Source organism: Phyllostomus discolor, chromosome 4, assembly GCF_004126475.2.
Source record: "Phyllostomus discolor isolate MPI-MPIP mPhyDis1 chromosome 4, mPhyDis1.pri.v3, whole genome shotgun sequence".
NCBI lineage: Eukaryota > Metazoa > Chordata > Mammalia > Chiroptera > Phyllostomidae > Phyllostomus > Phyllostomus discolor.
Genome location: NC_040906.2, coordinates 106,459,413 through 106,484,969, shown reverse-complemented (window position 1 = coordinate 106,484,969; position 25,557 = coordinate 106,459,413). Strand labels below are relative to the sequence as shown.

Genomic DNA, 25,557 nt, shown 5'->3' with positions numbered 1-25,557 from the left:
TAGAACCATTACTAAACCTGGAAAAAGTGGAGAAATAGCTGGCTTGAGGTGGAGTAGAGCATTTTAGATATGTTAGGCTTGAAACATCTATGAAGTATCTACATAGCTAGTTTAATATTTGTCTCTTAAAGTGATAATCCCAGGTCTAAGCCCTTGTGATTCCTTCTGCTCTTTTTAGCAGTCCCTGGTACACAGCAGGCATTTATTGTTGAAGGAAGGAAAGAACAAATCTAAGAGCACAGGTGGCAAACACAAGGCCTGCAGACTGAATCCAGCCCTCCACCTTGTTTTATCCAGCCTGGAACCTTGTTTTCCCTTGGCAGCAGTGCCAATCTCCTTGCCTCTAGTTAAGGAGCAGTTACATTTATATATACAGTCCTAAAATTACATTCGGTCCTTTGAAGGCAACCACAAGGCTGATACGGCCCCTGGTGAAAATGAGTTTGACACCCCTGTCTAAGAGGGCCTGGGAGTATCAGGTAAACTGGATATTAAATTAAGGGTCATCAGTATGTAAATGGTTTAACTCAGATGAGTGAATAAAAATCACCCAGGAATGTATAAAGTTAGAAGGTGAAAAGAGCCTTGAAGAACTCTAGTATTTATGAAAAGGGTAATAATAGCAACGATAACATCTAATCCTTACTGAGTGCTATATGCCTCCTTTCCCTTTTAGTTGAAAATATTTTCCCTTTATGTAAGTGATCCCTGAGAGAACTACTCCCAGTAAAGATGTGGGTAACTGACTAATGTTCTAACATTTATTGAGTTTACTGAGTGCAAAGCACTGTTCTGAGCATTTTGCATGTATTCTCAAACCCTATAAGCATGATTAACTGCAAATGACGAACTACACAGAGTGAAGACACAGGACAGAGGGGATAATTACACAAAGGTTCTGAGAAGGGGTGAGCCTTGGACAGTAGGAGGAACATCTCTTCCACTAAAGGAGGAAAACACAGAGGCAGAAAGGTACACATTAAGTTTGTTTAAAATAAACTCTTTCATCATGAAAACGGTTTTTTGTACAATACCTAATAACTTTTAAAATAAAACTCTTCACATGGTGTGTTACTTGGCTTTACAGAGTAATAACAAAGTGCTATGGGGATTAAGGAGAGGGCAGAAACACTTCTGCCTTAAGTTCAGAAGGCAAAGGTGGAAGTTGGGCAGATTTGACGTATCTTGAATACCTATCAAGTGCCAGGTATAGCTGAGCCTTTAAGGACCCCAAGGTGGGTAACATGTAGAGATGGTCTGGGGTGGGTCTCTGTCCTGTGGTCTGGCTAGCAACCATTCCCCACTCTTCTATCCCAGGACTTCAACTGCCCCCTCAGGATTCCATGTCCACTGTTACTTTGATGAAACATATGATCAAGGTGCTCCGGCCAGAGTTCTAACCTGGGAAATTTTGAGTGACACAAGAAATAAGAAGGACTGGGTCATTATCCCAAAACATATCACCTGAAGAGATTCCCAGGAGTTCTTGCTCCCTGAACTCTCAGATGTGACCCAGGCCTTGTCCTTCCAAAGGCTGGTCCCCTCATCTCTTCCCTCCATTTCAGGACCCACCCCACATCCTTTCATAGGTTCATTTTGATAAGGTTAAGTTAGTGCCAGCTTATATTGCTTAAAACCAAAGGATCCTGGCCATCTACAGAAGTGTGCCAAAAGAATGGCAGGTGGGTGGGGTTGCAGTAGATTGCAGATTGGAGCCCACTCCCTGACTCTTTTCCCAGTGTGTTCACAGTCCTTAATGGTACCATGGAATGGCTCTTTTAGAGAGGCTGACAGATACCAGCTACAATTCACCTTCTAGGCCATAAAGTCCTATTTTTTAGCCTCTCTGAGTGCCATACCTAGTAATTTTTGAGGACTATGCTTTGGAAAAGTAAAGTTTTGAGAAATATGCTTTGAATACGAGTGACTTCAACTCATGTTCACCATTTCTACATCAGTTCAGTCACCCACACCCATTGCACATGGAGTTCTTTGTGAAACCTCTGTGGACCTATAATAAGTCTTGGCTCAGCTTTCTCTGTGCCACTACAGTAGCTAGTCCTGCCCAATATCATAGACTTGTCATACTACATGGTCATTACTTGTCTAGCTTCAGTAGTAGCTGTGAACTCCTTGAGAGCAGAGTATAAATCAGAGTTTGACACAGTGCTTTGCACTAAATGTTTGTAGAACCAAACATTATACAAAATACATGAAGATGAACAATATTGTAGGTAAAGACCATGTAAACCAAACCCTTTTAAAAAAGGTAGAGAACCAATTAGGACATACATACCATCCCACCAAAAAAAAAAAAAGAGTTCAGACTCTGAAAGATAAGGTAAGTTACCAGAGGTTACTTGGTGGCAGATCTGGGCTTAGAATCTAGCACAATGAAGTCCAGAACTGTTTTCTCTGCACCAGTGTGAAACTGTCCCCATTCTTCCATTCTTTCCCCATCATAACCCAGCTGCAAAACACATCCAAGTCTTGGCAACTCTTTTTCATGTTGTCTCTCTCACATAAATTACTCAGTCCAGCCCATTGTCAGCTCTCGATTTCAGGGCAAAGTTTATTTGAAGAAATTAAGTAACCTGCTACAATCTCCCCACTTCAAAAGCTGCCCTTCTACCTATCAATAAATGGGCTGCTGTGAGTGGGTGGGGATGGAAAGATAGGAGGTGTGGTCCCATTATGCACTTACTCTCTAGCCTTTAGTGTGTGCTGTCTCAGCCCTGAATCCCTCTGACCAAAACCACTTATTCAGAGCAGTGGTGCTACCTCGAGAACATTTTAGGTCAGTGGCCATTTTCTGAATTCACTGGTCACATTCTAGTCACTGTAATCAATATATGAGTGATCAGTAGTGGTCAAAGTAGACAAGAGGCACAGGCTGTTGAGGGACCCTCTATTAAAGAGGGTTCTAATGATACATGGAATGCGCAATTTGTTAAAGTGCTCAACTACAACATAAAAATAAAGGTGTTGGAAAGATATCTACTGGTGAGATGGCAAGTTGTAATCTGAGGGGCTTCTAGAAAGACATAATAAGGAAAGTACATAAAAAAGAACTGTGCTCACATTTCAGCAATGAAGAAGGAAAGAAAAGTTTAGAGCTTAGTCTCTGAATTACTAGAACTCTAAATCAAACGTATCTCTAGATGGAGACCAGCTCCTTTGACTCCTCACAGAGACCAAATGAAACCTTTATTATGTCTTTTTTCTCTAGCTCTTTTCCAAATAAACTTCTAATCTGAAATCTGGTTTCCTGTATGAAAAGGTCTATTATGGGCAAATGACCAATTTACATATGACCTGTAAACCACTTTCCTGTAAGGTGATTAATAAAAACCTGGAGATGAGAAATCTGTTTCCAAATCTGCCAGGAACAAGAAGTCCATAATATTTCTATCCTCTTGGCATAATTACAAGTTCCACAATGGGGGTGCCATGGTAGCAAGGGGTAAGTATCCATCAGCAGCATTGGCTCTTGTCCTAGAAGTTAGTGTATGGCCTCAGTAGTCATTTGTAAGTCCAGTGAGCTGTGGCCCAGCCCTGACCCTTGCACAGGTCCCGGTGGCGAAGGAAACAAGCATGGACTCGGAACCGACGACCACAATGAGGACAGGCATGCAGGGCTCCTGCATGGGTCTTCATATGCTCTGTCAGATGATGCTTCAGCTTGAAGCGCTTGTTGCAGATGCCACAACCAAAGGGCCGAAGGCTGAAGGTCAGCATAATGTGCCGGTCACGCTTTGGTTTCACAGCAAACCTCTTCCCACACAAGCAACCAAAACATTTTCCATCTGCAGGGGGTGTCCCCCCTAGCTTCACAGGCCCATGAACAGCCTGCCCTGTTCCCCCAGGTCCCCCACCCCCAGACAGGATTTCATTCCCATGAAGATCCACTGGTTTCCAGGATGGACCTCCTCCTCCTCCAGATGCTGCCCCTGCTCCTGAGGGTGTCAAGAACCCTAGCTCTTCAGTCCTTTCAGTGTCCCCTCCAGGAAATACTGTGGTCTCCTCCTTTACTCCTCCAGCCTGAGTTCCACCTCCTGATATTTCCTCCTTAGGCTCAAAGGGTTCCTGCTTAATGTAGAAGATTTTAGGGGGTGGTGCAGAAGGGGTCAGAGAGTCAAGTGGTGTACTCTCATCGTCTGAAAGCCTTCGGGGAGCAGCAGGTATGGGCAGGGGATGGGATCCATGAGGATGGGGAACCCCTGATACTCTTGCAGGTTGAGGAGTCTGAGAGAGTGCTGCTGACCCCTGGTCTTCATCATCATCATCATCATCTTCCTCCTCCTCCTCCTCAACTTGAATCCGTAACACGTTTCCTAATTCACTCCCGTCCCCTCCAACGGGGTTCTGGGTAGAAGCAGAAGCTTGCACAGGAGTCTGGAATGGGGAAGAGCGAATGCACCATCCTCCTGTTGAAGATGTGGTGGAAAGAAGTGTGTGATAGGGGGTCACTCCACGGGTTGAAATTCCACCACCTGAGGTTTCTAATTCTCTAAGAATCTCTGAGCACTGATCTACTACTTGCCACATTTGGAGGCCACTGGCCACAAGGAGGTGGGCAGGGAGAGCATCCAGTGGCAGGCGGAGGCGCCCTGAATAAATGAGCTGGAGCAGTCCCTCGAAAGCATCAGCTTCAATGACGCTGGGCAGGGTGAGACGTGGAGCATCCCCCAGAAGAAGCTTGTCGTGGAAGTAAGGAGAGGCAGCAGCCAACACTGCTTTGTGAGCTCTAAGTTCTCGGCCCTGCACCAAAAGGGACACATCACAGAACTTTCCCTCTAGTCTGTGACGGTTCAGGGCTTCCAGAAGCAATGAGCTATGCTGAGAGAACTCTATCTGGATAGTCCGTGGGGCTGGGTTGCAGTTCGAGGACTGGGGCACAGGAGGCAAAGGTGTCGAGGTATCCATGGCCCCCTCAAAGGAGATCCCAGAGGATCGAGTACCGGACAGGAGATGAGGAACTGGGGTAGACCCCGCGCCAGATGAAGGCTGTAGAGGAAAGGAGACGGGGGTTACGGAAGCTCTGAATAAAACCGTACCGCCTCAAACACCACATGCCTCCCCAAGCCCCCGACACGTGGAAACTTTTCAGTGAAATTAGCTCCGCGCACTCCCCACCAACAAAACAGAAACAACCAAAACCAACCTGGGGTTTAACTTCCAGGCCTGTGAAAGATGAGGAGGTCCTTCAGCCACGAGCCTCACTGACCCCGTTGGCCCGGAACTGCGCCTGCTGCCGCTCCTTTTCCCCTACGTTGCCCACAGGGCCCAGCTCCCGGGAAGCTGGGGCCGCGGGAAAGCCACGAGCGCCGGCAGACCAGCCGGAACGTAGTACCTCTGCAGCTACCGCGCCGTCGCGGGCCGGAAGCCTCCGCCTCCTCCGGGACGCCAACGCCGGAAGAGGCGGGAGGGGTTAGGAACAGCCAATTGGAGGCCTACAAACTGCGTGTTGCTAGGTTGCGCGGGCGGGAAGGCGGTGATGTGAGAGGCAGTGCGGTGAGAAGCGGTGCTGGCCTTGCGGTGGTGGAGTGGTCCTGCAGAGCACCAAGCAGTCGGAGGGTCAACTAGTAAGCCACTGCATATTAAGTATGGCGCCCGCACCCCGGTAGGCGCGAAGAGGGCGAGATTAACTGAGCACCTGAAGTGTGGGCTAGCCGTTGTCCACATCACCCTATAGCTTACCCTCTCCCTCCGAGGTCGGGGTTACCGTCCCGGTTTCTGTGGCCGGCAAGTGGCGGGTCTGGGATAGAGCCCAACTTGCTAAGGAACCATGTTCTTTCCTCCATTCTGCATGGGAGCGTTTTAACTAGCAATAAACCCTTATTTCTAGATGATTATTTCAAGGCATGTATGTAGCTAGATATTTGAAATCTTTTACCAGATTATGTGCTATTCCTTAGCCTCTTTACCTGGAGTTAAGTGAGGCATTAGTGAGGGGTGAGCTAGACTGGGTGTTTGGCCAGTGCAAAAATAAATAAATAAATACCCTGTTGAAAAACAGCAGGTCCAAAACGGAGTCACTTGTGCCAAGCCCATGTCTGCAAACTACAACTTAATATTTAACCTAATTGCAGTTTCACTTGCTTCTCAGAATGTAATCTTTAACCAGTCAGCCTCGATCACCTCAAGTACTAGTGAGGTAAACTATCTGATCCCTTCCATGCCCCTTAGGAGGGCAGCCTTGCCTAAAACAATGCTTTCTTTGCTCATGAGCCTCCAAAGCAGATATTATCACCCAGCTGGTGGTCCCAGCTTAGGAAAGTCAGCATAACGATAAAAGAACAATCTCCGTTTATTAAACATGATTTTTCTGTTTCACCACACACTCCAGAAAAAAAGGAAATGGGGCTGGGAGTGGAGAAAAAGAGGCAGTGGTGGGGGTAAAGAAGGCTGGGAGTGGGTTTGGATAGGGAAGGAGAACCAGAGAAAAATAAAACGAGTAGGAAGAGCATCTCCCTGCCCTTAGGGTGGTGGGTGGGGAGGGGAGCATGGGGGAGGGGCCCAGGAAGCTCTGTACACAGGGGTTGCCCCCAGCCCCCACACACACACCCCAGATATGTACAGTACAAACCCCAATAATTACAACAGCCAAATAAGAGAGGAGGAAAGGGGGTCCCAGGTGGGGTCTGAGGCTGGGAAAGCAAGGAAAGGGCACAGGGATAAAATTTCACATATTTACAACTTTTATATAAGTATAAATTTGGCCCCAGCTGGGTGTATGTAGTTAGGAGGAGACTGAAGGGATAGTGTCCATACAAAACAAAGAAGGGTGGAGTCTGCGAAGAGTCTGAAACGCATGAAGGGATGAGGGGGCAAGGCTGGGTAGGGGGCAGCAGTCAAGGAAGAGGGGGTGTCAAGGAGGGGATTCTCCCCTCCCTGGACCTACCCACCCCAAACCCCATCCATCCTACCTCCCCTATCCCGCCAGAGAGCTATGTACAGAGAAACACCGAAAAATTGTGGAGCTGGCGGGAGGGAGAGAGGTGGAGGGAGATTGGGGGTGGGGAGGATGAGAGGGTAGCCCAGCCCTGTCCTACCTCCCCTAGGGGACAGAGTCATGGAAAGGGGCCCCCAGCACCCCTCTTCCACACAGGTCCCCCATCCTGGGGGAGAGGGACATGGCTTTTCCTAGAGTAAGTTTCCCCCCTCCCCCTGGGAGTAGAGGCCAAGAAGAGAGAGGGGAGGGGCACAGGGGGACAGTGTGTGTCATGGTAGGGCAGATCAGATATTCTGTCCTCCCCAACATACACACCCTCCTTAAACCCTAACCCCTTACCTAACCTCAATTCCACCCCACCCAACACACTGGGGGAGGGGGGGGCATCAGCCCCCTCACCCCGCTCTGGGACCAGCCAAGAGCAGATCAGGTGTGGGAGGAAAGGGAGACAACTCCCATTTCCCCCCTTGCCGCCCCCACCCTGCCCCGGTGGCCCCACCACCCCATCTGGGTTCTGGGTAGGGAGGGAATAAATTTAAGAGTGGTAGGAGAAGGAGTTTGTGCGTGCTGAGCCCCCCCAGACGCTCCTGAGAAATCAAGGGGTAATAGGGTCCCCTCACCTGGGGTCCCCTCCCCATAACAAGGGGGACAGGGGAGGCCAAAATGGGGTAGTGGAGGGAAGTTAGATTGTCAGCTCTGGTTACTGCTAAAAAATCACCCTGAAGTTGAAAGTTTGGAGGTGCCACACCCCCAGGGTGGGTGTGAGGGTCTGTCCCCCAGTGCTCAGGGGAACGATGAGGCAGAGGATGGGGATAGCACCCCGGAGTGAAGGGGTCAGTGTGGGGTAGGTGGTGTCCTGGGGTAAGGGTCCCTGGGGGTCACAGGGGGAAGCACCCCAACAGAAAGGAAAGAAGAGCAGCTAAAGTTTCGCGCTTTCCCTCCTGGAAATGGTGCGGTGGGGCGGGGGACTGGTGCCCCCAAGGAGGCATTCAGGGAGGCAATCCCGCTGTCCTTCAGCGTCGTCCAGTCCTGGTGGTTGGTGCTGTTCCAGGGTGGGGTGCATGGGCAGGGAGGTCTGTGGTGCTGGGTGGGCTAGTGGTCCGCGGTGTTTCGGAACTCGCCGTTCTCGGTGATCTGCAGCCTGGGTGGGGGGGGTGGGGCTGGGGGGGCCAGGCCGTTCCAAGGTGGGGCCAGCGTCACACGCGGGTTTGTTGGACCCAAGGGGGGAAGCTGCCTCTCCTGCAAGACACCAAAGAGGAGAGCGCGGACTTATTGAGACGCTTCGCAGGGGCCTGGATGCCAGGCCCCTAGCAATGGGGCCTCCCCCATAACCAACCCACTTCATAAGCCATGTCCCATCCCCTTCCCCCAGGACAACCCCCGCCCCCACCTCCTATTTTGTTTCTCACCTTCAGTAGAAGTTACATCTTCTGGGATCAGGGAGAAGAGAATCTTACCCCTAGATTCCTAACAGGGGCCTTCAACCCAGGGAGTCACACCAGGACACCAGTTCAAAAGAAGCAAGTTCCTACCGCCCCCCACCCCCCAACCTAACCCTGGTATCTTCCCCTGCCCAGCCCACCCCCAATTCCAGGTAGGAACTTTGTGTTGAGGGAACAGGGAAGGCAGTACAGCAAAACCTCATTAATCCAAACACCCATGGATTTGGAATTTTTTCATAATTTGAATAAAAACTGGGCTTGAGTTTTCCTTTATGTATGAAGAAAGGGTGTGCTAAGCAAATTAATGGTGGAAATGTATCTGTAGGAGGAACATTTAACCTATACCAGAAAAATTTCAACACTATCTATTCATCAACGCATGCTCCCTAATGGCCTCGAATGGAAAAGCCTTATTCATTGAAGTTTACTTACTGTATATATTTTGAAGACATGCATTTCATTAAATAGACACTGTCATTCAGTTTTGTCACTTATTCAGAGTGGCCATCTTCTCAAATATAACATTCCAAATTAGAGAGGTTTAACTGTACTGGGGGGGAAAGGAAGGGGATTCAGGGAAGTGATGTGGGAGGGCTGCCTCTCTCTCACGCTAACCAGAACGACTAGAAGCTTCTGCAGGGACACAGCATGCCCCAATCTCTGCACCCACAGGAAGCAGAAATGCTTCATTCCTTTCCAACCCCACATTCCTTTCAATCCCTCCCTGGGCTCCTACTCAAAAGGTGAGGCATACCAGACCCTACTCCCATCCCTGGTCCTATTTGATCTCTTTCTACTGCTCCTGGACCAACTCCTGGCTGCTGCCCTCAGCTCTGGCTTCTGTTCCTCTGCTGGGAGAGAAGAAAGCCATCTGTACTATGCTTCTGGTTGCTGCTTACTTGCCTTAAAATAAGGCAACAAAATTAATTTTTAAAATAATGGGTAAGTTGTAGAGGCACCAATACCTGAAAGTGGCTTAGCAAAAGTTTCCAAATTATTTCCTGGGTGACAGGGCATTTAGGGCTGGCAACCCAGTTATGTCTGACCTTATCTCCAGAGGATACAAAATCATTCCCAGTAGAAGCTCCCAAATCAGCTCTTTCTTCCAAATCAAAGAGCTCCCCTCCCAGAAGGTCACTAAAACCCCAGCCATAAGCAAAGCTGCCTGCCTTCTTAGCTTGCAGAGCATCTCACACACTTTCCACAAGTCAGCAAGAGAGGAAATGAAGGATGGTAGGGGATCCTGAGCATGGCTGGAGAGCAGGGGAGGAAGGAAGCCTTAGATTCCCTTCCCTCTGCTTGTCTGCTGGCGACAGCACACAGGCAGGCCCCTACACCCCCATGGACCCAAATTTAGAAAGTAGATAAATTAGGGTGCCATTATTCATTTTACAAAAGAATTCACTGCAGGAGTCTTTTAAATGGTGAGGTCCCCTGGTGCCTTTCAGCATCTGTTTACAGATCACTAACTACTCTGACAGAGAGGCTGGGCAGGCAGAGTGTTAAATTACAGTGCGAGGAGCCACTGCCCGCTGCAGATCAATCCCATAGAAAATAAAGCATCTCAGAAATGATGTCAGGGGCCGGCAGGTTCCCATTTATTAGTATTTTAGGTAGGGTTGTGTCTGGCAAGGCCACTGGGTGGTGGGAGAAGGGGAGTGAGTGGTATTAGCAATCCTGGGATGTGAGCTCTGACAGGAAGAGAGGTTATTTAACATGCTGTTCCTGGCACCTCTGCCTGGGAATCAACATGCCCACGGAGCCCATGATTTTATCCAGGAAGTGGTCTCACCCCACTTCCAGCCGTCACACCACACGGGCCAGTCCACATTCTAACGCCTGTCATGGCTCCTTTCTTGCTCCTCGTTCCCCTCGCCCTGACTACCGTTCTGCCATCTGAAAAGCATTCTTTCCAGCCCCCCCAAAGCCTCCCTGAGGTAACTAGCTTCTCCTAATTCCCACCTAATGGAGATGAACAGAAGCCCCAGATGCCTTCTACCTCACAGATGGAAGGAGAAAAAGAGAGAGAAGCAGGTGAGAGGTAGAAGGAAGCAGGGATAGAGAACAAAGGTTAGGGAGGGGAGAGGAAACCCCAACCTACCTGCTGTAGTCAGAACAGCCCCTCTAGCCAGGGTCCCCCAATCCATCATCACTGCCACCCCTTAACAAACCCCACCCTCAACACCCCAACCCCCAAGGACGCTCTGGTGAAATGGGGGGTGACAGACATACACTGGAGAGGAAAAGGAAGAGGACTAAGAGTGAGGAGGAGGCTAGGGGTAGGTTTTGTAGGAAAGGATGTGATCTGAGAATGTGCTGGCCTGTCCAGGCATCACTGGCATTGGTAAGGTATCACTGAACTGGCGGGGAGGCAGCAGAAAGTCCTCTCTCTGGCCAGTGCCTTCAGAGATGGGTCTACGGGGGAGGTATCAGGAGGGCAGGGTATGTGGAGGTTCTCAGGTGTGGAGGGCAGCAGTGAGGAGGAAGAGGCTGTAGAGAGTTGGAGGGGAGTGGGCTTCACGACCAACCTGCAGTGGTCCGGAGTCACCTCCCCCTGGGTCCTCCACCCGTGGTCAAAGCAGAACCAGGAGAATTACCTGATGAGGAGCTGCAGGGATAGAGAGTGGGGTCATGGGGTCAGGAACCTTGGAGGTGGAGGGGAATCCGCCTGGCCTTCAGAGCAGGAGGAGGAGCATGGGTGGGAAAGTGAGCAGAATTTGGGGAGAGCAAGGGTGCAGGAGGGAGGTTCTAAAAGCTGGCTGGTGAAAGACAGGGAGGGCAGCAGAGAAGTGTAGAGCTAATTAGGTGTGAGGATGAGAGGGGGAAGTAGGCCAAAGGAGGTTGGACTTAAAACATTGAGGGAAGGGGAAGCTTACAGGGTGGGAGCGATCGAGATCTGAAGAGTCAGGAAGACTCTGTGTGGGGGATGCCTAGGAGTCAGGAAAATTGGGGAGCCAAGAGGATCATCCAGAGCCTCGGGAAACTAGAATTCAAACTGCCTCGTGCTCTATTCTGGTGAAATGCGGCTTCTAGCCCTCCTGGCCCGAGAAGAACTCAGAGAAAGATGAACTCCCTGACTGCACAGGAGCAGGTACTGAAGAGGCAAGGATTCCAGGAACAGGGTGTAGTGTGGGGGCGGAGAGAGTCAGGTTCTGATAGGTCCTGAGACGCAGACAAAAGTGGGAAAGATAGGGTGGGAAGGCACAGGGGGTGGGGCTGACACTGCCAAGAGTGACAAAGGCACAGACGATGGGATGAAGATGGGGTCACTGAGAGGCGAGGCTGCTGGGAGCAGCCAGTGGACAAACGGAGGACAATGGGAGAGACAGACAGCAATGGGGCTGGGATGCTGGTGCAGTGAGTGCACAAAGGACCGTGGGATGGATGGGGATGGGACACAGAGAAGATAAATGACATTGTAATTTCCACCTGAGCGTCGAGCAGCCTCTTCTTGGGTTCGGGTAGCGGCTCAGCCATGGTGGGGTGGTCCCGGCGCAGCTCCTCCTCCACCAGCATCAGCCTGAAGGGACGGGCTTCAGTGGGGTTAGTGGCGGGCACTAACCTGCCCATAGAACTCCAGACCCCAGGGAACCCATACAGCTCTTAGGCATCCTCCTCCCCTGCCCTCATAATCCCTCCACTGTCCTTTATTCACTTCCTCCCAGGAACCTTCACATTTCTCTGCTAAGGACAGTTTTCTGAGCCTCACAGACCTCTACAATCCAGATACCCCTGTCCCTCCACCCTCACATTCAGGACAGTGCTCTCCCACAGACCCTCTGTGGCCGAACACCTGGCTTCCATGTCCCCCATGCTACCTCACGGAGCCTAGGCCATCTCCTGTGCAGCCCCAGTAATGACGCCCAGAGGGGTCTCTACAATCACTATTATCTCAGCATTTCTCTGCCTTTGATAGAGATTCTCAAGGAGATTTCTTATAAAGGACAGCAATTATACCAGTGGTTTTCAAAAAAAGTTTCAAATGACACCTTATTCTTCTAATGAACCTTACTCAAAAACATTTACAATGGATCAAAATGAAGTTGGCTGGAATGAGGCCCAGGGCGCCACCCAGTTCTCAAGATAACTGAGGAGCTCCACAAAGCAGCTGAGAACGTGCACAAGCTTTATAAAAGGGGCATTCCTTTTCTAATGGAATACCCTTCTAAGGCTGGAGAGGAAAGGGTGGTTAGGATGGGACAGTCAGAGGCCATCCTGGCCAGGGATCCCTACCCAGGTTTGAGGTGAGTATCACGGGCTCTGTTGAAAGTAATCAGTGGGGAGTCCCAGCCTAGGCTGGGTCCAGACACATAGTGATTGATGGTTGGATACTAACAGGCACATTTTCCAAGGACTTCAGAAGTTACTCTATCAGAAAAGAAGTTGGGGTGTAGTAAAGGGACACTTGCTACACTAAGCAAGAGATTGCCTCCCATCTGGTGATGGGTTAAGTGTGGGGGAGTGTAAATTTCTAGACTTGGGGTCTGAGGGGCTCTCTCCAACCTCAAGCTTTCCCTTGCTACCCCTCCCCAGGCCGCCCCTCACCTGCCAATGATGCTCTTGATCTGCGAATCCTTCTCCACCTGCTGCTGCCTTAGCCTCTTCTCGCTCTGCTCCAGTCGGGCCTGGTACTGCATCAGGATTTTGCTGGTCTGTTCTTCCTGGGAGAGCAGCCTCCGCTCATACTCTTCCAGCTTCCGGTTGGACATGTGCAGCCGCTCCTTCAGTGAGTGGATCTCCTCCTCGTACTCCTTCACCTGCCCACCGGGCACATGACCCCGCACTGTGAGAGGTGCCCTGCCCTGACTCCAACACCCAGCCTCCATCCCTGCCTGCCAAGCACAGTTGCTGCTGGATGAGGAACATCCCAACCATCTCCTTTATCCCTTTCCCCATCTGTTGATCATACATACAACACACCCACTTTTTTGAAGGCCCTTTGTGGAACTGAGGATCCCTCAAAGTGGAACATGGCCATAGACTCCCACACCCTGAGAGGTATATACATGTCCTCATATGTGCAGCTGGACAAATGAAGACCCATACAGGAACCTAGACAGGCTCATGGACACAACTTGAATGACTGTACCCAGAAATTAAACTTAAGGTAACTCCTTAGCCCCAACCCAGGCCAGAGAGCACATGGGGGAGACCAGGAAGTAGAGACATCGGCTGGAGAGAAAAGACTCTACCCTGGACAGAGGGTCTGGACTGCAGGTGAGCCCAGGCTGAGAATCTATGAATGCCTCTCTCTTGTTAATGACCCTGGAATTCTGAGGCTGGAAGAGCGCAGAGAGTCATTTTGTCTGCCCTGTTGGCTCTAAATTCTGGAGCTGTACTATCTAATACAGTAGCTACTAGCCATGTGTGGCTATTTAAAAATTAAACTAAAAATTCAGTTGCCACCAGCCACATGTGGCAATGGCTACCATATTGGCCAGTGGAGATCACAGTCATTTCCATCGCTGCATAAAGCTCTACTACACAGTACTAGTCTAGAGCCTTTCCCAACAAAGATTCCTCATCTGAACCACAGAACAGAAAACAATGATTTGAGAGACTCTTTTCCCATTCTCTGAACAGTGCGCACACATAACCAACCCTATCCTAGAGGCCAAGAAAAGATGCTAATTCACTACCAGTAGGGCTTAATTCTCTCATGAAGCTTGCTGAACCAAGTCCACCTAAAACAATCCCAACATTTTCCTATGTTCAAACCCCAATTCTCCCAAGTAAGCTCTCTCTGCTGCCCATGTTGGAGCCATACATTATCAACATTAACCTAATTCTGCAACCACACTCTCCTTCAGGTTCTTGGAGTGATGGCTTCCCTAAGGAGCTTTCTGCTAAGTTATTTGTGTGTGCCCCACAGCTTTTGCTGTCTTTTGCTCTGGGCCATCACCAGCTGAGAGTCTGAATGGTCTTTCCACACACCATTTTGCAACACCAACCCTATGTCACCTATGCCCATGCGCAGTGACTGGCTCAACCGGACATCACTTATAGTGTAATTGCAACCCACCTAATCCCGCCCAATTTATCAGCTCACACTGATAGTAAAGTAACTTTCCTTTTCCTGAGCAGTCATAGGAGCCAGGGCTTATGTTGTTCCTGGGGAAGAACATGAAGATAAGCCCAATATAGAACATGTTTCTCTCCAGATAGTCTATGATGTGTTATAACCCATGAAACAAAGAGTTGGAACTGAGTTTCAACAGACTGATTGTATCTAGCCTCTCCTAATAGACTGAAGTCTTCTCAAGGGAACAAGTATTTTTTCTTTTTTTCACATAACTACCTGATCCTGGATGCTTCCCTTGGCAGTGAAGAGCCCTTCCCTGTGGGTAAAAGGAAGGACAGGGGCTTGGGGCTGGTAGCCTGGCGTACCCTGTCCAGCCGGCTCTCATCCATCGACTTAGAGTACTCCTTGAGCTTGTACTCTTCCCGCTCAATATGGGCACTTTCGATGTCAGCCGACAGGTGAGGCATATTGGAGACCCAGGCCACTGTCCGCTCAGAGGCTGGCATTGTGGGGTTCAGTGTGGATGGTGTCTGAGAGTGCTGAGACAGGATGAGGTGGGGACAAATAGAGAAAGGTGGGAGAAGGCAGGGTGCATTTAGAGTGAGCACAGACAAAAGAGGGGTCCCGATCCCGGTTCCCTACTCTAACTCTGAGCACCTTGTAAATGCCATGCAAGCTATTCATTGTATCTCCCCTCTGAATGTGAACTCCATGACGGTAAGGATTTTTGTCTGTTCACTGCCAAATCCGTGGTGCCTACGGCAGCACGTGGCACACAGCCGGCACTCTGCACACATTTGTTTAACAAATGGAAGGAGGTGAGGAAATTGTAATTTAGACCACAAACTAATCTACCTTCCTCTACCCAACCCATTCCCCTCTTCCCTTCCTGCCTTCCTTCCACCCTCACCTACCTGCTTGGTGATGGAGGGCTTGAGCCCCCCACCCCCTCCGCTGCCCCCGCTGCCCCCAATGCTGCCCTCCTTGCTGAGGCTCTGTTGCCGTGGACGGGCAGGGCCGTAACTTGGCTCCGGCGACTGCAACAGATTTCCGCTGGATGGCCGGGGTTTCTGGGCAGCGCTGACTGTCAACTGCTGCGACTTGCCCCTCTGCAATGGAGGCGGCTGACCCCCGCCACTGACCCCTCCGCCGCTCCCACCTCCAGGCCCTGAGGGAGCAGGCCTCTGGGGACCAATGGTAATCTGGGGAGGGGACAGCATGTGCTGCAGGTTGTCCTGGAGTGAGAGCTGCCGACGAGTGAAGTCAGTACCAGAGGGTCCAAACTCATCACTGTAGCTGTGACTATGAAGGATGGAAGCGGCAGGGGGCTTGGGGACCCCTGAGGAGAGGTCCTCGCTCTTGCTATAGCCATGGAATGGGGCGAAGGTGTCCCCTGGGGGTTCTCCACCTCGGTGGTGGTGATGGTGGTGATGGTGGTGATGGGAGGAGGGTGGGCCATGGCCACCACCCCCTCCGTGGCCCCCTGGGGGACCTGGCCCATCAGCAGCCATGTGGAAGAGAGGGTTCTGGAAGGAGAGGGGGATGCGCAGTTGCTGGGCGGGGACACCGTCCGTGGTAACACCCATCTGGCTGAGGCGCATGCCAGCCGCTGTGATGGACGAGCCACTCCCCTGGGAGAGGCGTCCAGCAGGTGCAGGCCGCAGCCCCAAGGCGGCTGTCAGGGAGGCCTGACTCGAGTGCAGCAGGTCCCCGACAGCGGCCAGATTGGATACACTACTGCTGTTGAGGCGGCCACTGGGCCCATCACCCTGCAAATCCAGCATGGAGACACTCTTGTTGACACTCAGCATCTTCTGCTCCGGCTCTGTAATGTCTGAGCTACTCGTGCAGTATGCTGGCGAGGAACGGGCCAGGGGTGGACGGCTTACATAGAACAGATCTTTTCCCCCACCAGGGGGTGGTGGGGGCGGCTTTTCCTTGGTTGGGGAGGGGAGGCGAGCCATGTCCATAGAGCTGTCAAAAGGGAAGGGGCACACAAGCAGGAGGTAAGGCAAAGGCTACTGGCAATTGAGCCTGCTGTGGTTTGGCCCAGGCCCTGGGGTAAAAAGTGGGACCCACAGGGAAGGGCTGAGAGCTGATGGTGGCAGCTCTGGACAGGGCAGGGAAAGCAGGAGGGGATACATGGGAAAAGGAAAGGATAAGGCCCCTTCAGGAAGGGAGTGAGGCTCAGAGGAGGGCAGATGGGGGCAGCCAAGAAGAGGTATGAGGGTCAAGTCTGGGCAGATATGGAGGAGGTGAGGGTGCATGGAAGAGGAGAGGAGAGGAGAGGAGGAAGGTGAAGGCCACTGGAGTGGGAGAGGGGAGCACACAGGAGAGGAGGGTGGGGAGGGGAGAGCCCCTCACCTGTTGAGGCCTCGCGCCATGAAGGACTGAAGGTCGATGGAGCTGGAGAGAGATGGAAAGAGGGGCAAGCACAGACAGAGAGAAGGAGAGAGATGGGCAGAAGGCATGAACAAATGGAAGGAGAGGCAGGAATAGTGGGATGGATGTGGCGCCATGGAGGGAGAGACACAGGCAGAGGAACAAGCAGGGCGGTCATCAAAATGATGAACAGCAGCTGAGCCAAGCACTGCCCATCAGAACAGCTGCGGTGGCTTCAGTGGCCCTGCTAGGGTCCAGGTGTCACTGCTCTAGCGCCGGGTGGTGGTGAGGTCTGCATGATTCTGGTGGGGGCTGAGGCAGTGCTCATTTCTAATTAGTACAGAGATATCTGAAATGTTTGGACACTACATGGCTGACCCAACATGTGCAGGCTGAACCTCAGCCCAGGGACAGGCATGGACAAACATGGGGACAAAGCAAGTCAGAGCTGGCAGTGGAACCCCCTAGGCTTATAGCAAGCTGGAGCTGGAGAAGCCCCTGCAGTTTTGGGGGGTTCCACGTTTCTTGCTCTGCCTGGCTTTAAAGGGCTCTCACAGCCTAACTGCTAACTGTATCTGTCTCCTTACCATTTTCTCTGACACCTGCTTCTTTTTTCTTTCTTTCAAGCCCTACAGAGGTACACGTACAGCCCCGTGAAGTCTATTGAAAACAGAAAAGCAGGGGTCCTAGGGAACAGGTGTGGGGGGTCCCAAAGTGCTCACCTGTTGAGATCCCGCATCATGTAGCCCTGCATCTCAGCCGACGGGCCCCGAAGCACCACAGGCTGAGGCCGGGGTCGGTCACTCTGGCGGCTTGGCTGCCTTTGGATATTGGGGTTCCTCAGAGCTGTGCTGATGTCGTTGAGGAGCCGGGGCAGTGGGCCCAGCTTCAGGAGGGCTTCCTGTAAGGGTGAGGCTTTTACCTGGGGGCTAAGTGCCCAGCCCCATGAGGGCCTCAGAGGGCGCACACGGAAGGTGTCTGAGCTGGGGAAGTGGAAGTGATACATCTGGGAGCACGGAGGGGAGAAAATTCTGTGCAGGGGGTGGTCTCCCAGGCCACAGAAGCCTCTGGAGACAACTGGGGATGAGACAAAGGGGCGTTTGCTGACCTTGCTGAGCTGGGGCAGCACCTCCCAGAGCAGGGCATGAAGTGTGGAGAGCTCGCGGCCCAAGTCGATGTAACCCTCAAAGCTACTGCTATTGGTCAGAGTGTCTAGGTTGGAGATCTCATACAGGAACTGCTGCATGGAACCCCACTCCAGCTCCAGAAACTCATTCATGAATCCTAGAAAGTCCTCCTTTGAGGTAAACCTGGCCAAGGAATCCAGAAAGTAGAGGTCACACACACACACAAGGCCTTACACCCGCACCTGTCTCAACGTCTCAGGAGATCCTTGCTGCCCACCCTCAGCCTGAACCTTCTTCCCTTACTTGGAAAAGTTGGCCAAGTTCTGGATGACCTTGGCGATGAGGGTAAGGGTTCGTGAGGTCTGCTCATCTGGGTACTCCTGCATGAGCCCAAAGAGACTGGGCGACATGATGGCTGGGCAGAGGAAGCGCAGGAAGAGTGAGGCGCTGATCAGCCTGTCAGCAATGTCTTCCCGACCCCGCTCTGCGCAGCGCAATCGCCAAGAAGCAAACACCTCCTTCAGCTCCCTCGGGAACACGCTGAGGGAAAAGGGTAGGGAGACAGAGAGAGAGAGAAAGAAAGAGAGAGACCGGGACTGAGCCCCAGAGACCCTCAGCTTCCAGGGAGCATGCTGAGGGGGGTGGCAGGAGGTGAGGGTGTGAAAACAGGTGAGAGAGACAGGTAGCGGGGGGCCGCAGGAGGAGACGGGAGGCTGCCGGAAGAAGAGGGCTATGGCAGAAGTAACAGACAGATTAGGGGAGAGAAATGGAGGGGGAGAGAAGGTGAGGGGAGAGGACACGCAGGAGAGACAGGGGTCGTGTGAGAGAGACAAGGAAAGAAGAAAAACAGACACCAGGAAGAGACAGAGATGGGAGAGAGATGGAGGGTCACTTGAGGTACAGGGAGCTCAGACCCCCCAACCCTTCTGAATTCCAGGGAAGTGAGGAATGATCCCCAGTCCCTGGAATGGCTCAAGAGCTCACTCCCTCCATCTCCCGTTCCACGGTCCACTTTGATGTCCCACTGACACCTTGAACTCTGACTCTGCTAAAACAGAGCTCACCACTACTCCCATACCTCCAACTGGCTCCTTCTCCTGACTTCCCTGGTTCTGCCAGTGAAGCCACAGGTCTCCCAAACACCAGCCTCATGGATTCTTGAGTCATCCTGACTCCCCACAGACATGCCCCCTCCTTTCCAATCAGTTGACAACTGCTGCTGATCCTTTCCTCAGAGGTCCTTTCCCACAGCTCTTCTACACTCTGCCTGCCACCACCCTGATCAGGATCCCATTTCCACGCCTGGCTGGTTAACAGTAGCCCCCAACTATTCTGGACTTCATTCCCCCTGCTCCAGTCACCCCCACCCCCACTCGGCCAAAGGATTAATCTCCTCAGTCATGATACTTGGCACCAGCACCATTAACGGCATCCCATGACCTACCAATGAACTCGAACTCCTTCACCAGGCCACGGAGGCCTTCCAGATTCTAATTCTAATCCCCTTATCCAGACATCTGTCCCACCACTCTCCATTATGAGCCATGTGCTCCATTAAACCTATCCCAATTGTTGTCTCTTGAAAGCTCCTGAGCCCTCTCATATTCATGCATGTGCCTGCTTCCATAGCCTTCTCCTGAAATGTCCTCTTTCCCCACTATATCCAAATATAAGAACCTGACCCAGTTTTCAAAGCCCAGCCCAGTCCAGCCCAGGGGACACCTCCTCCACGAAGCCTTCCCTGCTTTATCTCAAAGCTCTGCCTTCTCTGACCTTATGTTACATTGTGGTGGGGGAGGGGGACACCCTCACTTGGCACTTAACTCATCCTACAACAGTTATATGCATCTTTTATGTTATGACTTTTATGCATCTAACTTGTTCCTACTCATCCTAGTGGAGGTCTTCTGGAGGCAGAGGCCAGGCCCCATTTTACAGCACCCCACACAATGCTTTTGCCCATAAGTGGTCCTCAGTCCTCTTTGAGGATGGACAGATGGATGAACAGATGAACACATAGCTCCCCCGACCCTGGCCCCCCAACCCAGCGTTCCCAGTCTCACCAATGGGAGTTGACCACCTTGCACAGGGCCAACTCACAGCACATTCGCAGGTTGGCCTGGTGCTCTGCCAGACTGGACGCCGTGCACTTGATGGGGTCCACCTCACAGTTCTCCTCGGACTCATACAGAGCACGGATAAATTCCCCTGGAGGGTAGCACAACAGGGGTGGTCACACCCTCTAAGGGCAGAGACAGGGGCTATTGGATTGGGAGAATCTAAGAACCAAGTGGTTGGAATCTTAAAGCCTGAGGAAGGGTGGACTTGGGGTCTGAAGTAGCCAGGTTTAGGACTGGGGTAGGCATTTGGTAGGTTTAGGAAGGTGGGCCATACCAATGGCATCCTTGAGGTATTTCTGACCAATCAGTCTCATGTACTCTTCTATGGCTTTAGTGGCGAGCGTGTTCTCGCGGAATATGAGATGCTCTCGTTCCATGAACCGGTCCACCTCCGACATGGCCATGTCTGAAAGGAAGTCCTGAGGCCCGGGAAAATCCAAACATCAGGCTCTGTACCACCCAACCTCAGGAAGACAAAAGTGCCCTATCCTCACTGTACACTCCCTCAAGGAAGTGCCCACTCCCAGGTCACCTTTTTCTGAGGGCACAACACTCACCTTGGCCTTGCCTGTACTCTGCAAGATGTGAACCAGTGCACTGGCTACCTCCTCCTTGCCTTTGACATTCAGGGCGGGCTCCAGTACTGCACAGAGCATCCGATAATGGTTGGTGACATACTCTGCAAACTCCTTATACAGCTCCATGGGCAGGATGCTCATTGTCTGGTAACGTGCTTTCAGCCGCACAGCTGGGCAACCTCCTTTGCCTTTGCCCCCTGAACCGCCCCCTGAGCCCCCTCCCCCTCCTGAGCCCCCCATTCCCCCAGAACCCCCGCTGCCTGTCGGCAGGGTCACAGGGTACCACTGCTCTGTGAAGTGGCGCCCAGCCAGGGTGGCCACAGGCACAGTCACCAGGCCGACGTAGCCTGCCTTGTCCTTCTTGCGCTTTTTGTCTGAGTCACGGTACAGATGTAGCCGCAGGGCACGGACAGCTGGCAGGTTGTTAAACTCGAAGTGCTCGCCCCAGAAGACGGTGTCCCCTGAGGCCGAGCGGGGCTTGGAGGTGGTACGTGCATACAGCATGTCATCCAGGCAGAGCTCACAGTAGTACCGCTTCTTGGGCGGCAACTCCCGGGCCTCTATGATCCACAGCTTCAACACATTGTCCACCCGGCGGCTGTTGTCCTGGCACGGTGGGGTGGGCATGGCAGAGAAAGTGGGAGGGGAGAGAGACAGAGACATTGAAAGATGAGATACAGTGAGAAAGCAGGCAGAGTATCTTGAGACAGAAATCATAAAACTGAGAAATTCATGTTCACTTGGAACCTTTGAATGTGACCTTATTTGGAAATAGGGTCCTTGCAGATATAATCATATTGAGAAGTGGTCATACAAGATTAGCATGGGCCCCAGACTCCATGACTGGTGTCTACATGGAAAAGGAGATTTGGAAACCAGAGACACAGAGAGAAGATGGCCATGTGAATTCTGATGGTGGCAGAAACTACTGGACAGGTGCAGTTCAAGTCAAAGAAAGCAAAGACCCCCAAGCAGCCATCAGAAGTTCTGAAGAGACAAGGAAGGATTCTTTCTAGAGCATCAGAGGAAGCAAGACATCGCCAACATCTTGATTTTGGATTTTCAGTCTCCTGAACTGTGAGAAAATAAAGTTCTGTTGTTCTGAGCAGTCCAATTTGTGGTAATTTGTTACTGAAGACTTAAGAAACTGATATAGGTAGCTCATACATCAGACAATGGCATCAGTATGGAGAAAGATTTTAAAAGCTAGAATAATAAACCAAAGATACTAAGGTAGAATTTAAATGGGAGAACTGGGAAGTTCTTCAAAGACAATCAGAAGTTAATTAAAAAAAATAAAAATAAAAGAACTGCATAAATACAGGAGACTATACAGTTAGTGTGAAAAGGGCGTGGAGGAATGTAATTGGCCATCAGACCTTTGTGAGGCGAAGGTAATGCTGCACCATGAAAGGAGCAGGGGCTAGATCGTGTCCAGCATCTTGGGTCTAGTTCTTTAAGAAGGGCACTGAGAAAGAAGGGTTCCCCCAGAAGAAGGCCAGGGGGACCGTATGTCACTGGAAAATGGGATACATGGAACAGCTGATGGGATTGGCAGCACTTCTCCCGGGAAATATAAAGTCTTGAGAAAAACAGACTCCTCCCATTTGTGAGCCAAAGGGACCTTAGAGATCATGGAGTTCAACTCCACTCCCACCAGTTCTACAGAGGGGAAGCCAAGATCTAGAGACTTGTCTGCCTGACAGTTGTATGCGTCCTACAGAAATGCTGTAAGCAAGTGACTGGGTGACCCCCTGTCAGGGTATTGGTGGAGCATTTCAGCTTGCAGGGTAAGACAGACAGATCAGAGGACTTCAGGAGCCCCATCAACTCTAAATCTATGATTTCCATAGCAGGGAAACAGATCATGAGGTAGAAAAAAAGGGAAAAGAAAAGAGGGGCTCAGAGAAAAATGGGGGTCACCTCTTGCTCATCCAAGTCCCCTCCACCTCAGTTCCCTCTTTCCCCGAGTCTCACCTCCCCCCCACCCCGCCCCGTGATTCCCCATGGCCTGACCTTTGCCTTGCCCCCTATACTCCTAATACCTTGTTTGGTTTTACCGCCCTCTGTAGATTCTCAATCCATTTGTCCCTTTCGGCCGCAGAACGACAGGCAAAACATTTTGTTCCTGATGATGTTGTTACCTAGAGAGGGGTGTGGAATTAAGATGGGCTGAAGAGGAGAGGTGATTCCTAAGGACTGGAGACTCTACCATCATCTCTTCCTCCCTGGCCTTTTTCCCAGCCCCTGAGATTTCAGTTTCCTCAACATCCCCACCTGTGCCATTTTCTCGAGGCCTCTCTGCCCTCAACCTCCATCACCCTACCCTACAGTCCTCCCCAGCACACCAGACCCAGTACCTCAAAACAGAACTCCTGACCCAGGATGGAGCTGTGCACTGGTTTGATAATGGAATCTTCATCCAAGTTGAGCTCCAAGGCCTCGGCTGCACTGCTAGGACTCAGCAAGGACTCATGAGAGTGTGATTCCTTAAAGCTCTGCATCAGCCGGGCCCTAGCAAGTGGGAGGTTCAGGAGAGAGGATCAGGGCCCCTACTCTTCTTATACACCAGGGCCTGCATCATCAACTGGCTCTAGGACAGAGGCTTGGGGAAAGCACCTCCTGAACCCCCTTCCCACAGAAACACAGACGGAAAGAAACCAGCCTATCCCTGTGGAAGGATGTGAGGGATGTGAGAAACTAGAACCCTTAAAGAAACCCCTTGGCCCCTGATTCACACCTAAGGGATTGTGAAGACTGGGGATACCTAGAAATATCTCAACCCAGACATGGACATGGCAAAGAAAAAAAAGGAAGCTGGGTGGGGCTGGGACACTTCTAGGTGGGACTTCCAGGTGACCTCCAAAATCCAGAGCCTCAACATAAGGAAGACAAAGTACAGGTAAAGAGCCAAAGTGCAAAGATGTCTGTTTGGGCCTGGCACACAGCAGGTGCTTACAAACATTTAACAATTCAAAGAATAAACAAGTGAGGTAAGAGGGCAAGCTTTAGCAAAATCAGGGTTTGTGGTCACTTGTTACAACACCCAGGGAAACTCAGAGGAGAAAATGACAAGACAGGAGAAAGCTGTGGGCAGGAAAGTGAGAATAGAAGAGAATGAAAATGGGGACTGGGGAAGGAGAGAGCTAGGTCAGGTAGAAAAAGGGGAGGCAAAGATATGTGCAGAAATACAGAGGATGGGGGAAGGTGAGGAGGGGTAACTGGAGAGGTGGGTGTGGGAACAGAGACGGGGGACAAGGGGAGGAAATATGGGGGGGAAGCAGAAGATAAAGGGCTGAGGGATGGGGGGTGGGGGCACAGAACACAGGAGCAGGGTAGTGAGCACTACGAAAACGAAGACGGCTAGGGGATGAGGAGTAGAGAGCAGTAGGAAAGCGGGAGGGGGAGCTTGGGTGTGGGAGCCTCCATGAAGCTATTTATAGCAGCCCCGTCATCTCCAGCTCCACTGCCGTCAGCGCCACGCTCCCCCGGCCCCCCGCCCCCACGGCCAGGAATACCATGCCCTCACCCCCCCCCACCACCAGTCCCAAATCCAGCTCTGGTGACACAGGAGGGGGCAGGGAAAGGTGTGACTCACCTACCCCCAATTCCCTACCTGCCCAATCCTGGGGGTGGCCAGACACAGGGGGAAAGGAGGACAGGGTTCTTTCTTGGGAGTGACTGGGTGAGGGGGAAGCCCAAAGAGAGGCCCCAAGAAGCCAGCAATAGAAGCAGACATCAGATGTCCCTCAATCCCAGCCTCCGTGACACTGCACCCTGGACTTCTCTGAGGACTTCCTCCTCACGCTTGAGTCCCTGAATTAACCCCATAGCCTCCCCTCCCCAGCCCTCCAGCCTGTCCACCTGTGCCAGCCTCCCCATCACTGTCATGCTCTCAGCTGTCCTTCCCCTCACCCATTAGTATCTGTCAGCCCCAGTCCCGCTCCGACCTGCTGCCTTCCCCTCATATACCCTCCTATCTACATCACACTGCTCCTCTCCTACCAACCCCCCCCATTCCCTCCTGGCTCCACCACTCCTCTGTCCCTCCGTATAGCTCCTTCACTCCTTGGCCGGAGCCTATCTTCGTTGGCCAGAAGAGTCCCTCCTTGGCTTCAACTTCACTCTCTTTCCTGCCTCTCTGCTTGTCCTCTCCCTGTCCCTTACCCCGTAACATCCCACAGCCAATCTGAGGCCTTCAACCTTGGTACTCAGATAACCCCCATTCCCCAATCTCACTATAGAGCCCCCTCTATTGCAACCAGCTCATCCCTCCCGCTCTAGCCCTGTACCGGTCATGGTCAGCACTTCGGAAGCGAGGCAGGATCTGGCGAAAACTGCTGGTCCGGTCAAGTTTGGGTTGTGACTTCGTGCGTTTGATGGAGCTTTTTAGCCTCCGGCTCAGGAAGCCTTGCTGGGGGGCAGGAAATGGGGATAAGGGTGGGTTGGGCCAGGGTCAGTCCCACCTACTCAGCCCACAGCTGGTAGAAGCCCTGGGTGGAGGTGGGATGGGGGGGCGAGGAAAGGCAGGTAAGAACCCTGCTACCAGTTTGTCTTCCTTTGCCCCCACAGGTGCAGGTGCACACGCACACGTACACACACACACCAGCTTCTGAAGGTGGGAGGGCTGGTCTGAGAAGCAGGGAGGGCAGAGCAAAGGAGGAGGAACCAAAGAGGTGAGTCTGTCTCTCTCTCCCCCCTCCCGCTCCTATCCTTTTTCTCAGAATTCTGGGGCTCCAGCTGAGAATGGAAGGGGGGACCCAGCTGAGCCACATTTGCCAGGCATCTTCACTCACCGAGGGCCGGAAGGGTGCAGCGGGGGCGGCCTCCATGCTGTACTGCTTTCCCCCTGGGACGCTCTTCCTCCTGGAGCGACCCAAGTGGTATTCTGGAGGGAAGGAAAGGGCCAGAGGGAAGTTGGGGAGGGGGTC

At 51.9% G+C, this 25,557-nt stretch overlaps 2 protein-coding genes across 21 annotated transcripts in view; both read right to left on the bottom strand.

The window, feature by feature from the left end:
• Positions 1–1,064: 1,064 nt before the first annotated feature.
• ZBTB9 (zinc finger and BTB domain containing 9) lies at positions 1,065–5,392 on the bottom strand. 2 transcript variants are annotated; one of them, XM_036023958.1, is made up of 2 exons: positions 5,165–5,392; positions 1,065–5,007 (listed from the first exon to the last, which is right to left on the bottom strand). In XM_036023958.1, the coding sequence occupies exon 2, from the start codon at positions 4,924–4,926 to the stop codon at positions 3,523–3,525; it is 1,404 nt and encodes a 467-aa protein (XP_035879851.1). In that variant the 5' UTR covers positions 4,927–5,007; positions 5,165–5,392; the 3' UTR covers positions 1,065–3,522. The 2 variants fall into 2 exon arrangements, with proteins under 2 accessions (XP_035879851.1, XP_035879852.1); XM_036023959.1 differs by having other exon boundaries at positions 5,228–5,391.
• Positions 5,393–6,286: 894 nt separating this feature from the next.
• Positions 6,287–25,557, bottom strand: part of SYNGAP1 (synaptic Ras GTPase activating protein 1) — a 31,357-nt gene continuing 12,086 nt past the window's right edge. For 8 of the 19 annotated variants that reach the window (XM_028510657.2, XM_036023941.1, XM_036023945.1 and 5 more), the window contains 16 exons: positions 25,423–25,514; positions 24,919–25,040; positions 22,987–23,140; positions 22,672–22,770; positions 20,606–21,232; positions 20,323–20,467; positions 19,992–20,136; positions 18,232–18,468; positions 17,910–18,111; positions 17,524–17,702; positions 16,784–16,825; positions 15,334–16,393; positions 14,785–14,958; positions 12,943–13,154; positions 11,827–11,917; positions 6,287–8,194 (listed from right to left, as the gene is read on the bottom strand). In XM_028510657.2, the coding sequence (XP_028366458.1) occupies positions 8,048–8,194; positions 11,827–11,917; positions 12,943–13,154; positions 14,785–14,958; positions 15,334–16,393; positions 16,784–16,825; positions 17,524–17,702; positions 17,910–18,111; positions 18,232–18,468; positions 19,992–20,136; positions 20,323–20,467; positions 20,606–21,232; positions 22,672–22,770; positions 22,987–23,140; positions 24,919–25,040; positions 25,423–25,514 (3,728 nt within the window). In that variant the 3' untranslated portion in view covers positions 6,287–8,047. Of the gene's footprint in view, positions 8,195–8,829; positions 8,948–10,572; positions 10,888–10,925; positions 11,006–11,826; positions 11,931–12,942; positions 13,155–14,784; positions 14,959–15,333; positions 16,394–16,783; positions 16,826–17,523; positions 17,703–17,909; positions 18,112–18,231; positions 18,469–19,991; positions 20,137–20,322; positions 20,468–20,605; positions 21,233–22,671; positions 22,771–22,986; positions 23,141–24,918; positions 25,041–25,422; positions 25,515–25,557 lie in introns of those variants that run through there. The other 11 variants (XR_004902709.1, XR_004902706.1, XR_004902707.1 and 8 more) reach the window with 11 other exon arrangements.